Here is a 15,052-nt window from a genome sequence, read left to right as displayed (position 1 = left end):
GGACAGGAAGGACAGGAAGAGGAGAGGAAGGACAGGAAGAGGAGAGGAAGGACAGGAAGAGGAGAGGAAGGTCAGGAAGAGGACAGGAAGGACAGGAAGAGGAGAGGAAGGACAGGAAGAGGAGAGGAAGGACAGGAAGAGGAGAGGAAGGACAGGAAGGACAGGAAGAGGCGAGGAAGAGGAAGGACAGGAAGAGGAGAGGAAGGACAGGAAGAGGAGAGGAAGGACAGGAAGAGGACAGGAAGGACAGGAAGAGGACAGGAAGGACAGGAAGAGGAGTTGTCTGGTTGTTGTTTTGGCCTCCCTCATTGTACCTTTCTTTTCACACGTCAGTTCTGTTTAAATTCAGTCAATTCGTAAAGTCATTTGTTTTTAAAGTCTTAGGATAGCATTCATTATTAGTGTTACATACATTTCTGAATTGACAGAATTGAAACTCATACACCAGAGAATTCACAGATGCTCTTTGTTGGTCTCTTACGAGACTAAAGGTGAATTTATTTATTTCATTTAAAACCACTTGAAAACCAGGGTGTTGAAACTTTTTGTGAACGTATGTTCCATCGACTGGTCCATGACGTCCAGGGGCTATTTGTTTGTTTAGCTGTGTTATGGCTACATATTATTTTCTTTTTTTCAGACACACACACACACCTCTCCTCCACTCCTCTCTGTACCGCAGATCTCCAGTGCCCTGCCCTCTCTCTCTTTATGGCCATGTTTGAAGTTCCCCTACTATGTCTAGGCTTTATGAGTAGTCCCTGTATCAGTCTGCAGTTGTGCCAAAAATACACGCTCTTGTTGTTCTCTTACAGATTACAGGCTACACATTCTTTTATTTTTACAACACACATACCTGTCATGTTCTTTCCTGTACTTGAATACTTATTAAATTATGTTTTCAGTCAGTTGTTTCAGTTGTTTATTAATATCTCATTTAGACTTAATCTGCTTATTTCTTCCCTACACTTTTGCAGATCTAAGACAAGATGAAAGAAAAAACACATTCTCTTCCTAATTAGTTTTTTTTCCACTTGTATTTTGTCAGGGCAGTGAACATGGTGGTAAACTGTACTATTTGTATGGACCCTAGGTTAACCTTTCCCTTTGTTATCATACTAACTGTATGTCATAGAACCTTAATAAGTGCTCCTGCTCACCTGATGTACCATGCCAGGTGTGTATCATACTGACGTTAATGGGAGAGGGAAGGGGTTAACCATTTCTGGACCCACACGGACCTGCGCTTTCGGCGGGGCTGGTCCCGGCCCAACAGCGCGATCAAGACCACCTTCCTCAACGTTGGTTTCATTGTTGAAAGAGCCTACTCTGCTATCTTGACTTTATTATTGCGTTTCGCTCCAAAACTGCATTTTGGAGGGAAATTATATTAAAGGCTCTCACAATTAATTTGTGGATGTCATCGAATAAATAATATACTTGGCAAATAAATGAATAAACAATTTAAAGAAATTATGCAATTAAACGGTTTTTATTATGTAATCCCACATTTTTTTACTGGATATGTGTGCATCAAAAATTAAACATTCACATTTTTGATGTATGGCCCCACCATGCGGTAGATGACTCAATTTGCAGTGAAAGCTGGGGACGTCTCCTCAACGATTACACCCGATTTCTCACGAGTCTGGAGATCGCTTCTACCAATGCAGTTTCCACCCCCTCTTTGTCCCAGAGACAGAAATGATCGGTTCGCGTTGTTCAGCCAGCCAGCAGTTATGTGACCCGTCCCCTTTAAGATGATGTCAGAAATAATAATTTAATATTTAATTTCTTTGTTTCATGTCGGCGGACATATACTTCGGTCGAGCAACAACGTTAGAAATCAGGGACGGTAGAAGTCGAGCATCAACCTTTCTGCCAATACAGCAAAACGGATTGCTTCCTAAAGTAGGTTTCAGTGGGTGTCAATGTTGAAGCCCTGCGTTATCTTCTCTGACAGGACTTTAGTTTCCAGTGCTTCATATAACACTACCCCGGGACAGAAGCCTATATGTCACAGGATGGAATAATAGCCAAAGCCGGCAGAGAGAAGACGCATAGGAAGAGTTAAGGGAATGCGGTGAAATTTCAACTCAATTCGGAACTGTTCCCTTTATCCCCTTCAATGTTTTGGCTTTACCTAAACGGACGTTGGAAAGTGACAATGGGCAATCGTTAACCCAGTGGATTTATTATCATATCCGACGACTATAATAATAGTGGAAAGGGGGTACGTCATTAATTTTGCTGCAACTGTCCCCATGCCACACAGCCTGTGACAATATTGTATATTTACAAAATAATGTGTTTTGCTGTCTGCCCCGGGCAGATGCGTTTGTTTCAGTAACCGATTATGTCACCACCATGTCAGTTTTATTCATGTTACAATGTTACACAATAATGTTAGGAATTTTTATTTTCTGGTGCTTTGTGTGTGTTGCTCTGTGTTACCTCTTAAAATATGCGTTGGCTCTTTTCCTTCAATGCAGTACTTTCCCGTCTGAAAAACCTATTATGTAACTTCATTTCTTTAGCAGTAGCCTAGTTCATGGCCTTGCCAGTATAATGGACCATGCCCTTATGGCTGATAGTATAGACGTGTCCAAAAACCTTCCATGATCTTGGGCTATAAAATATAACTGTACAACGTATTTCTTACACGTGTATAGTCATGCTACAGATAAAAACGTGTCTTAAAAAAAAAAAAATGTAATAGAATGGGTATGTCCACCAATTGAATAATTGGCTAAACATTATGTCATGCGGTTGGCATTGCTCCCTCTAGACTCTTTTAAGGGATTGATTGGAGATATCATTTTGCCAGGCTTTATGATTAATTAAGTATGTAAACAGTTGTAAAACTGACTGTTCAAGTCTGTAGATAAATAAGAAAGCAGATCCATTCACGGAGCTATTTCTTCTTATTCTGCAGGTGAACTGTTTACTGTAGCTAATAGTATCTTTTGGAGAAAGTAGCAATGGTGAATCCAAGCTTGTTAATATTTGTGTATGTTTTCCCACCACAGATATTTCCCATATTTCCCAGTCCGTCTAAGAAGTGACCACAGCCTCTCTGGCCCTCAGTCATGACATCACCTGAGTCCCCCATCCCTTCCCCTTCCCCCTGTCCGCCTCCCCCTTCCTCCCTCCCCTCGTCTCCCACTCCCTCCCCCCTCCCACCTCCCCCCTCCCTGACTCCCACAGGGGAGGTGATGGTCCTGGCCCTGGGGAGGAAGAAGCAGAGGATGCTCATCGGTCTCTCCATCCTGCCCAATCTCTTCCTGGCCTTCCTTCTCTCCTCGGACGCCCTGCTTACCCTCACCTCACCCCACCACTGCCGCCTCCCGGGACCCTTGCCTGCCGCCCAGATCCTTAACACCTCCCTGCCCTGGGAGAAGGGGGGCAGAGTGGGGGACAGCGGGGGGCTGTCTCAGTGCAAGCAGTATATCAACGGTACCCAGTCCGGGGTGGAAAACTGTGAAGCTGGCTGGGACTACAACGTCACAGAAGGATTGAGGATTAACATTGTTACTGAGGTACCTCAAGGAACTTTGTAGGCTTCATTGTTTTCTTGATTAGTTTGTAATTCGCGGTCTCAGAATCCAAGTGGCTCCTAGTGGAACAGGGAATGATTGTTTAACAATGATATAATGCATTCTTCAGTGAAGTTCTGATATCCTTACATGCACTGTAACAGAAAACTGTAATTTATACAGTGATTTTTGGTAATAGCATTAGTAAAATACTCTGAAATATTTAACTGCAGCGTAATGTAAATTATGGTGCATTATGGGAAAATGTTGTGGGTTGGGTAAGAATGGCTGTATTTAGAATGGTACTGTAATCCACCAAACAGAATACAGTAACGTACCGTATCTTTGGAGTGCCAAAAACTTTTTGACCAAAAGTGTGTACATGGTATTGTTGTTTCTGACTCATTACCATATTTTGAGGCGTGCCTTGTAAGAGGCTATATTTGTAGCACCCGTTAGTGAGAATGCTGTACCAATTTAACTCCTATGTGGTTATAGTGCCCCATCAATTTGTATAGGGGCCATAATTGGAGTGGCAGCAAGTCTTAAACATGAAATGGTTGAGCATTTGAACATGTTCTTTTGGTCTGATTTGCCCTGTAGTCACTGTCAGTTTGGAAGCCTTTGTTAAAACCTCTTAAGGATCCGCACCTTTCTTTACATTTTTGCCTAAAATGACATACCCAAATCTAACTGCCTGTAGCTCAGGCCCTGAAGCAAGGATATGCATATTATTGGTACCATTTGAAAGGAAACACTTTGAAGTCTGTGGAAATGTGAAAGGAATGTAGGAGAATATAACACATTAGATCTGGTAAAAGATTATATATTTTTTTGTACCATCATCTTTGAAATGCAAGAGAAAGGCCATAATGTATTATTCCAGCCCAGGTGCAATTCAGATTTTGGCCACTAGATGGCAGCAGTGTACATGCAAAGTTTGACTGGTCCAATGAACAATTGCATTTCAGTTCAACATTTTGTATCAAGACTGCCCAAATGTGCCTAATTTGTTTATTAATAACTTTTCAAGTTCAAAACTGTGCACTCTCAAAAAATTGCATGGTATTGTTTCACTGTAATAACTACTGTAAATTAGACAGTGCAGTTAGATTAACAAGAATTTAAGCTTTCTGCCAATATCAGATATGTCTATGTCCTGGAAAATTTTCTTGTTACTTACAACCTCATGCTAATCGCATTAGCCTACATTATCACAACCGTCCTGTGGATGAGACACCGATCCCGAATAAGTTAAGGCCTCTAGAAGTGCAAGTGATATAATACCCCAAATATTTATAGATATGCTGTAATGTGTATCCCTTGTAATTACATAAAAATACTGTGAAATACAAACCCCTCCCCTCAATGAATTTCATCCATTGATCCATTAATTCCGATTACAGTTGTATTTACTTTTTTTTTTACGGTATAATACAATACATTTTACAGTAGTGTACTGTGTGTCATTACACGGTACTTGCTTTGATACCGTAATTAGATTACAGTAGGTGTACTGTAATATGAAGAAAAAAAACAGAAACTTACTTGTCAATGAGCTGCCAGTAAGTAACTGTCAAATTCACGGCAACGGTAAAAAACGCTTTCACCATTAACACAGCTTTGATGAAGTAGGCCTATGTTATAAACAGTCACGTAGAGGGGGGTAATGGGAAATGTACAACCAAACTCATCCTGCCTTTCTTCATTTACTGATGTGTGTACTTGTTCTACAATGCCTTATGACGCACCAGGCCTAATGTCTTTGGCAGAACTCTTGACAAATGTCCACCACACCCAATTTTTCTACGGAGGTCTTAAGCTCTCAATCGGCCCGCTGTGGACCGACGCTCTATTTGTTTTGAATTCCAATGCGTGGTGACGCGGGTGGCATACCCAATGCTTCTTCTGTAAACTGTTCTGTGGGCCTGTTGCCCTCTGTGGTTAACTGAACATACACTGGTCTCAAGGAGTCACTCTAACTGAAGAGACAGACTACAGCAGCGGTTTCCATGCACCTATAGACGGCAGGAATATCATTCAGTTACTCTTTTCATAGACACAAGGCCTGATTCAGTGGTTGGTTTCAGAGTGTATTTTTACCATGTCATGATCCACCAGTATAACACCACGGTGCTTCTTCAGCGACTTCTCACGGAGGCCAGAAAAGCTCTGATCAGTACACGCCTTTATTCAATAAGGCTTCAGTGGAATACTGAACTAAGCACCTTTAAGCAGCTGCCTTGTAACACCATGTCAGCCTATATGCTCCTTTGACATGAGGACGTTTACTGTAAGAGGGGAAAAAAATGCAAGGCAAAGGTTTTGACCAAGGGCATTATAATGCTTTCGAGTCATGTTTAGAACCGGTTTGGGCAGTTTGTGAACTTGTTTTTGTGCCTTTTTGGCATTTTTTCTTTTGTCCCAAACCAAGCACCTCATCTGCTATGCTCTCATTTGTGAGGTTACTATACAGCGCAGCTATGCCGACCAGTGAGGATGAGTGATAGTATTTGACAGGCTTTTATGCGTCCCTGCATAGGTTCCAATGACATAAGGTATTGTTAGCAGCAGCTTCCTGACTGCCCAAAAACGATGCTATCTCTGTAGATAATTATAATCACTTAGCTTTCAACAGTAGAAAATGCAGAGCTCTTCAGATGTAATAACAAAGTCACGCTCAAGTCATTACAAACACTGAAAGGAAATGATTGAAATCACATTTAAATATACTGTAGTTTGGTTGAAATGACTTTTTCTGTATGATCTGGAAAAATGTCCTAACGATGGAGTTGTTGTGTATAACATAAAATGTTTAACTGTCTCTTCCCTTTCTGTATTCTTCTGTTGGTTTCCCACCTCGTTGTTTTCCTCTCCTCTCCCAGTGGGATTTGGTGTGTGGTCAGTACTGGCTGGTTCCAGTCGAAGAGGTGTCCTTCATCCTGGGCGTTCTGACAGGATGCCTGGGACTGGGCTTTGCAGCTGACAGGTGAGACGAGCTGAGAAATACAAAGGGTTAGACTGGGGGGAGGAGACCTCTTCAGGATTTAAAGTGAGATGAAGCAAATGTAATTAGCCAACACGATTCAGTTCATTAAGATCATCGAATTAAGCTTTCGACGACAGTTTCAGACTCAGGCCTGGGCTGCACTTGAATCCAGACTCAGGCCTGCACTTGAATCCAGACTCAGGCCTGGGCTGCACTTGAATCCAGACTCAGGCCTGGGCTGCACTTGAATCCAGACTCAGGCCTGGGCTGCACTTGAATCAAGAAATGTGGTTGAATGAACACTGTTTCCATATATTTCTAGACTCTAGACTAGATGTCCCTAAATAACTATGTATTTACATGGAAATGACCCTGGTTATTTACTTGCTTTATTCTTGGACTCCATAAACCAGGACTGTTAACTTGGTTTTTAAACCTGTTTTTAAGAGGCCTATATCTGGATTTAATTTCCATGAAACCGGCCAGTGCTTATGCACGACTAAAACAGAGCTTTATATCTTCTCTTCTCTATGTTTTCCTCAGACTGGGCAGGTTGAAGACACTACTCACCTCTCTGACCCTCTCAGTGGTATTTGGCGTGCTTGTGTGCGTCTCTACCACTCCCCCATTCTTTATTGTCATGCGTTTTTGCCTGGCTGCTGCTAGCGCCGGTGTCTACCTCACGCTTTACATCACACGTGAGTAGTCTCAGCTACTGGTGTCATAGTTAGGGCCTTTACATCACACGTGAGTAGTCTCAGCTACTGGTGTCATAGTTAGGGCCTTTACATCACACGTGAGTAGTCTCAGCTACTGGTGTCATAGTTAGGGCCTTTACATCACACGTGAGTAGTCTCAGCTACTGGTGTCATAGTTAGGGCCTTTACATCACACGTGAGTAGTCTCAGATACTGGTGTCATAGTTAGGGCCTTTACATCACACGTGAGTAGTCTCAGATACTGGTGTCATAGTTAGGGCCTTTACATCACACGTGAGTAGTCTCAGATACTGGTGTCATAGTTAGGGCCTTTACATCACACGTGAGTAGTCTCAGATACTGGTGTCATAGTTAGGGCCTTTACATCACACGTGAGTAGTCTCAGCTACTGGTGTCATAGTTAGGGCCTTTACATCTCACGTGAGTAGTCTCAGATACTGGTGTCATAGTTAGGGCCATGTGTATTGCGCAGTCATATGGCATATCATGATTTTATTCTGTATTTCAAGCCTTATCCAGAAATGAGAATAACTCCAAAAATGAAAGCAATTTCCTGAGGATGGTGCTGGACCATCTGACATACGGAGAGAAAAAAGGGACAGTTTGATCAAAAAAATAAAAGTTAAAATCCAGGCACGTCACATGATTGGTCAAAACACAGAGCCATAGTACAAAAGGCTCTAACAATAGCATCAAAAGACTACTGCCATGACCACTGCTGAGCTTTTGAAACCTGACACCACACAGGCAATAGCATCTTAAAACTATTTTGAGTATACTTAAAGACCAAACTTGTTTACTAATTGTTCAGCGTTGTTGTGTCTGTAATCATTCATTGTTTTTGATTGACAGGTCTTGAACTCTGTGACCCCTCACTACGTCTGCTAGTCACCATGGTGGCAGGACTAACTACAGTTGCTGGGGAGCTGCTGTTGCTGGGTTTTGCTCTGGGTTACCAGTCCTGGAGAGGCTTACTTGGAACTGGGGCTGCACCGCTCTCTCTGTTCCTCACCTATGGGTGAGTGAGTGTGTTGGGGGATAGTAGCTTATGGACAACGGAAGGGGAATATGGTAGTCATTTCATTAAAGAAGTAAATGCAAACTGACTTGCTGAGAGCATCCCGGCTTTGTATTGATTTCAGCCATTAACTCAAGTCAGAATACATTAGCATTTGGCTTCAAGGTGCAGTGTTCCTCCCACATTCCTCATGACCTTTTATTGCAAATAGTAAATTGAACACTGAGCAAATGAAATATGAACTTTGCTGTTCCAGGGGAGAGAATAGCTTGGTATGAATCCTAGGTTGAAGAACCTAATAATTCCACGTGGAAGCTAACTAGCATTGCCGGTCCCATTATTTAAAATTCCTCCTAAGAACAGCCCTTAATCAGGAGTTATCACACGGTAATCCCTGGATTCTCATGCCTTATGGCTTAATTACAACCCTCTTGTCTTAACCGTTGTTATCTTCCACCTAGAAGGAAGCTAGGAGAAAATGACATGAACATTTTTGTTTTGTTTCAGTATTCCAGGGGTATTTCCTGAGTCTCCTCGCTGGCTCCTCCTCTCTGAGAGATCAGCTGATCTGAATTCCTTCAGTGAAAGAAGAGATAGAGGGAGGGATGACGAGAGCTTCACAGGTGTGTGGGAACCATTTTGTCTTTTTGTGTGGGTCTTTTCATGAGATTTATGACTTTTATTAGAAAAACAATTCTCTGCTGATGCCTCCAGTGTGACTTGTGGTGTTGTCATTATTTCAGAGCTGGACTCCGAGCTATCTCCCTCTACTCGCCCACACCTGTCCTTCCCAGAGCTCGTACACAGCAGGAACATCTGGAAAAATATATGTGTGCTCGGCTTCACCTCGTAAGTCACCTAACTGTGCTGTTTGAAGTTTGCCCTCACATGTTTGGTCAGACTTTAATTAGCTACACACATAGTAATAGTAGTAGGTCTACCAGTAGTAGATATACAGTGGTGTAATAATGTTATATGATGTACTGTTTTATATTTTGTTTTATATGTAAGTGCCTTAATGTGTTTGGACCCCAGGAAGAGTAGCTGCTGCCTTGGCAACAGCTAATGGGGATCCATAAGAAATACAATTACAAATACAGTACATGAAAGTTTAACTTCTTTGTGTTTCTACACAGTAACTACACCGTTTACTAATAAGATGTAACGACATTTTGGTAACCAAACATAGTAGTATATATGCTACATATAGTGTAATATAAAGGTTTGCCCTGGCTTCTATCAACATTTACAGGTTGGCACCCATAGGATTCATACAGTAGTTGCCAATCAGACCATGATTCTCCCTCTCCATCTTCTCCCGTTGTCTGTCAGGTTCATTTCCCATGGCATTAGTCACTGTTACAGCTCGTTCCGCGGTGATGTCAGAGGCACTGCCCCCAGCTTCTATTGGACCTATCTACTCTCTGTCTGTGCGGGAGGAGGGGCCTTGCTGTTGTTATGGGCAACCGTGAACAGGTGTGGTCGACGTGGTATCCTGCTCCTCGCCATGACGATGACGGGGCTGGCATCTCTGATTCTCCTCGGACTGATGGAGTGTAAGTTGACGTTCAAGGTAGAATCCTTGGTTACTACACCCATTTTTGGACTTGTAAATGTATGATTTATACCCATTGATTCTTGAAGAATATAACTAAAATGCCTCATGAGCTTAGTTCAACTGTTATACCCCATCGGAAACCAAAATATAAGCTTGTTTTACTTCAATGTTTGTAAACAATCACTGTATAACCTTAAAACATGGTTAAAACTATAATGTTGATGTCACTGATGGTCAGTCCTTGCATTCATAGCTCTGTCTATGCATTTGAGTGGTTACATTTATCCAGGCCTATCCCTCAGCTTTTTACCAAAACAGAGATGGGGTGGCCACTTTGTAATTGATTCAAATACGGATTGGCATAATGCTTTGTAGAAATAGTCCCTTAACCACTGATATAGGATCAGATATGTTTTCATCCACTAAAACATATAATCCTGTGTCAGTGCTTAAGGGCCACTTTACCTACCCCTCACCTGGAATACATAGATTTAGGGGCCGAATTCTACCTACCCCTCACCTGGAATACACAGATTTAGGGGCCGAATTCTACCTACCCCTCACCTGGAATACACAGATTTAGGGGCCGAATTCTACCTACCCCTCACCTGGAATACACAGATTTAGGGGCCGAATTCTACCTACCCCTCACCTGGAATACACAGATTTAGGGGCCGAATTCTACCTACCCCTCACCTGGAATACACAGATTTAGGGGCCAAATTCTACCTACCCCTCACCTGGAATACACAGATTTAGGGGCCGAATTCTACCTACTCACCTGGAATACACATAGTTAGGTACACATAGATAGAATACACATAGATAGTCCTCACCTAGAATACATAGAGAGTAAATGTAATTCAGTTCATAGGAGACCACATGTCATGAAGTAGTTACGACTCCATCATTTTCTCAATTGACATTGAATACAGGAAGCACAGGTTATTTTTTGCATGGCACCACCTTGTGGCTGAATGGTGGTATATCAGCTCATGAAGGACACTGCCGTGGCAGTAAAGTCAAAGTCGTGTCTCAGTTTCAGATGTAATCGTCAGCCAGTCAGTCTGTGGAGTTCAGTCCTAAGTTAACTCTCCCTCCTATCCTTCTCTCAGATCTAAGTGAGGCGGCCATCACTGTGTTCTCAGTGATGGGTCTCTTCTCCTCCCAGGCGGCTGCCTCTCTCTGTGTCCTCTTCACAGCAGAGATCATGCCCACCATCATCAGGTAAGGACCAGCAACTCATAGACTGTCACACGAGTCTTTCCCATCTAGGCTTGTTCCGTATATTAGACGTATTATTAGGCCTAATATTCATATTAATGGGTGTCATTTTTGGCTTGATCCTCATGTTATCTCTCTTCCCTGATCTTTCCTCTTGGAGATCACTAACCTTTGAACTTTTGCCTCTCGTCCAGGGGCATTGGCGTGGGCACGGTGTTGGCCCTGGGCTGTGTGGGTCGGCTCACCTCGCCGCTCATGGACCTGCGCAACCACTATGGCTACTTCCTTCACCATGTGGTGTACTCCTCCCTGGCTCTGCTGGCCGTGCTCTCCATCCTGCTTCTGCCCGAGAGCAAGAGGAAACCGCTGCCCCAGACGCTGGCCGACGGGGAGCAGTACCGACGCCCCTCGCTGGGCCGGAGGAGGAGGGACAACGTGCCCCTGCTGGCCACCCCCAACCCAGAGACATAGCATGTCATAACGCCAGCCCAGAGTTTCAGCAGGTCGCGGAGAGGAAGATGGAGAGGGACAAGAGGGTCAGCTGTCTGCTGAAAATGGTTGTGCCGAGCCAATGAAGGAGGGTGGTTGAAGGGACCCCCACCCCCCTCACCTTTCCCATAAGGCCTGTCTGTCAGGAAAGGGAGCAGATGCTTTCTGCCCATGCTCCCGACTGCCACCATCAGAGAGACCCTTTTGATTTGTGTATTATCTGGCAGAGTATGGCATCACACACAGCTCACGGAGGCAGAGGCAGGTATGTTATGGAAACGGTCCTGTAAATACCTACAACTTAGTTTCTTTAACTTTATGAATGCTAGGTTATCTATTTATAAAAAAACAGTAGGAGTTTTGTTTCTGGAAGTTTTTGGAAGGGTACTTTGTATTGTGCAAAAACATCATACTAAGACAAGATGAGGGCAATTTTGTCTACTGCTCTTAAAGACATCGGGGGAAATTATATTGATTGAAGATTCTTTGAGCAAACGTTACACTTGAGGGTAGTTTGGTGAAACTTTGAACTTGCATTAAATAAATACTAATAGGCTCCCTCCTCAAACCCAAGAGTCATTACAATCAGTTGAATAAAAAAATATAGAGAAAGTGACATTTAAATGTACTGTAGTTCCTCAGACTTGGTTGGATGTGATGAAATGATATGAATTAAATTTCCAGATGTGACTTGGAGCCAGTACTGTTTATGGGTCATTCATCTTGATCGTCTGGGCTGTCAGACCTGTCTTCCTCTGGGCTTCACTGAAGACATAGGGAGTGTGCCTGTGCATTCAGAGCTGAAAACCTTGGGTAGATAGAAATGTATGGTAGAAAATGGACACACATTTATATATTATATCAGTTCTACGCTAAATATTATTGTGGGGCAATGCCCTGAAGAGTTTGCAGCATTGAATTATAGCCACGCCCAGAAACCAGCCCAAGCCCCCACCCCTTAGGCACTGATCTGAAAGGATTGGCTAGGTACAAACAATCCATCCAGTTTATCAGGCGGCATGGTGAAGCTATTACGATATTGCTTATACCTTTCTGATCCTTTCAGATCTCCACAAGCATCTTGGCCCTAGGCTAGGTGGTAAGGCCTAAGGGCTGTTTCCAGACCTGGGCTATTCTCTTTTTAGAATACAGGAACTCACTATAATAGAGTGATGGTGACGTGCATAACAGGCACCTTGTTGCCAGGCACCTTGTTGCCAGGATTTGGTACTGTATGTTTATTTGAAACATTGAGGACCTAGCTGTTTGATGGTTTTTTTTGACAGGTTTTTGACTGGATCTGCTCCAGAACCTTCTCTGGGCAGAGGTGTGTGTGTGGGGGGGGGGGGGGGGGGGGGTGTGTGGGGGGGCACTGAATGGGGCTTGAAGTTGGGAAGGGGAAAAGAGACACCTCCCGCTGCAGGTCTTTGGTAGTTTATTTAAAATGCACTAAACAAATCTAATAATAATATGGATATTATTAATGATGATAATAACTATGAATACCTTGACAACAGTAATACGTTGTTAGACATTGCTAGGTCCTTAAGATGATCTATTAAGCAATAACAGCAATGTAATTGTTAATAACTCTAATAACCTGATTGAATCGAAAATAAAATGTTAAGTAAACAATGGGTTGTTGTGTGTCTTGTCTGTGTTGATGGATGAAGAGGGTCTTGTCGTCAGGAAGCTAACAGATCATCCTATTGATCTTGTATATTGGTTTTAAGATTGTATAATTTACTTTTTGTTATGCACACCTTTCCCCCCAGAAAACAACGTAGAGATTTTTCTAAGTGTTTCTGATAAAGATGGTACGAGCGCCGCAAATCCATTAGGGATGCAAAAAAATTATACAAACTCAAACTTGAATCGATGTTTGACAACTCAGACTCGCAACGCATGTGGCAAGGACTACAAGGCTATCATGGACTACAAAGGCAAATCCAGCTGTGTGGTTCCCACCAAAGCCTCCCTCCCAGACGAGCTGAACACATTCTATGCCTGCTTTGAGGCAGACAATACCGACCCATCCAGGAAGACTCTCGCTGCTCCGGACGACTAGGTGTTTTCACTCTCCCAAGGTTGACGTGAGGAAAACTCTCAAAAGAGTAAATATAGTTCAGCATTCAACACGGTTGTACCCTCCAAGCTCTTAGCTTTGTGTCTGAACACTACCCTCTGCAACTGGATCCTGGACTTCCTGACGGGCAGACCCCAGGCTGTGCGGATTGGCAACAACACCTCTTCCACAATGACTCTTAACACAGGGGTCCCCCCAGGGGTGTCCTCAGCCCTCTGCTGTACTCCCTGTTCACCCACCACTGTGTGGCTTTGCACAACATCAACTCCATCAAGTTTGCTGACGACACAACGGTTGTAGGCCTGATAATCAACAACAACGAGTCAACCTTTAAGGAGGTGGTAAGTGAACTGGCATTGTGTAATAGGACAATAACTTCTCCCTCAAAGTCAGCAAAGCAAAGGAGTTGATTGTTGTTTTGAGGAAGTAGAGGGAACGCCCCGTTCCACATAAACGGAACTGCAGCAGAGAGTCAGCAGTTTTAAGTTCATCGGCGTCCACATCACCGATGACTTAACATGGACCAACAACACCACCCCTCTTGTCAAGAGGGCGCAACAACGCCTCTACTTCCTCAGGCGGCTGAAGAAATGTAGCATGCCATCCGGGGTCTACTCCAAATACTATGGCTGCACCATCAAGAGCGTACTGACCAGTTGCATCACGGCCTGGTACAGGAATTGCTCTGTCCACGACCGAAAGGCTCTCCAGCGGGTGGTGAAGACGGCCCAGTACATCACTGGGACCATGCTCCCATCCAGGGAGTCCAACACACCCCAGCCATGAGCTGTTCATACTCCCTTACTGTTGGGCAGATGGTATTGAAGCTGGAGGTCTGACACCAACAGGCTTAGAGACAGTTTCTATCTACAAGCCATCAGACACACACATCACAACTGCTGCTACCAGACTATTATTTACTATTGCTAATACTGCACGATTTAAACACTTGCCCCCCAATCACCCCTTCCCTGATACATGTGTAAATATAAAATGTGCCTTCCTGTATTATACTTATGCTAAAATGTTTATTCTGTTCTACTGAGCCAATTACTTTATGTTCAAATTCTTATTTTCTTTTTTATTATTTCTTATTGTTGTTGCATTGTCGGAAGGAACCTGCAAGTAAGCATTTTGTTGGACAGTGTATACCTATACCATGTGTATCCTGTACATATGACTAATAAAACTTGAAACAGCAACGTCATTTCAATGTTATTATTTGTCGGACAGGAATGGCAATATCTTATTTACTTCACAAAACATAATTCCCTTTTAATGTACTTTTCCCTTTATGCGTATTTTCACCTTGAAATTAAGCATGAGAATAGTGTGCTGATATGTTTTGAACTTTCATCCTACTCGGAATTGTAAATTCGGGAACTCGGGCCTCTTTCTACAGCTACGACCTGAAGATCACTGACGTCATCATG

The 15,052-nt window shown here is 43.1% G+C and overlaps 1 protein-coding gene across 3 annotated transcripts; it reads left to right on the top strand.

The window, feature by feature from the left end:
- The first annotated feature begins 1,733 nt into the window (after positions 1-1,733).
- On the top strand, positions 1,734-12,868 carry LOC120027809 (solute carrier family 22 member 17-like). 3 transcript variants are annotated; one of them, XR_005473344.1, is made up of 11 exons: positions 1,734-2,233; positions 3,030-3,539; positions 6,422-6,525; positions 7,069-7,223; positions 8,097-8,262; positions 8,770-8,885; positions 9,006-9,111; positions 9,595-9,818; positions 10,936-11,047; positions 11,239-11,798; positions 12,218-12,868. XR_005473344.1 is itself a non-coding variant. In XM_038972851.1 (10 exons), exons 2-10 carry the CDS (start codon positions 3,090-3,092, stop codon positions 11,513-11,515), a joined length of 1,710 nt encoding a protein of 569 aa, XP_038828779.1. In that variant the 5' UTR covers positions 1,734-1,911; positions 3,030-3,089; the 3' UTR covers positions 11,516-12,229. The 3 variants fall into 3 exon arrangements, 2 of the variants coding, with proteins under 2 accessions (XP_038828779.1, XP_038828778.1); XM_038972851.1 differs by having other exon boundaries at positions 1,734-1,911; positions 11,239-12,229; XM_038972850.1 differs by having other exon boundaries at positions 11,239-12,229.
- Positions 12,869-15,052: the final 2,184 nt, after the last annotated feature.

The sequence above is a fragment of the Salvelinus namaycush genome, chromosome 33 (genome assembly GCF_016432855.1).
Source record: "Salvelinus namaycush isolate Seneca chromosome 33, SaNama_1.0, whole genome shotgun sequence".
Taxonomy (NCBI): Eukaryota; Metazoa; Chordata; class Actinopteri; order Salmoniformes; family Salmonidae; genus Salvelinus; species Salvelinus namaycush.
Note: the sequence above shows the minus strand (reverse complement) of the source record. Positions and strands in the feature narration are given on the sequence as shown.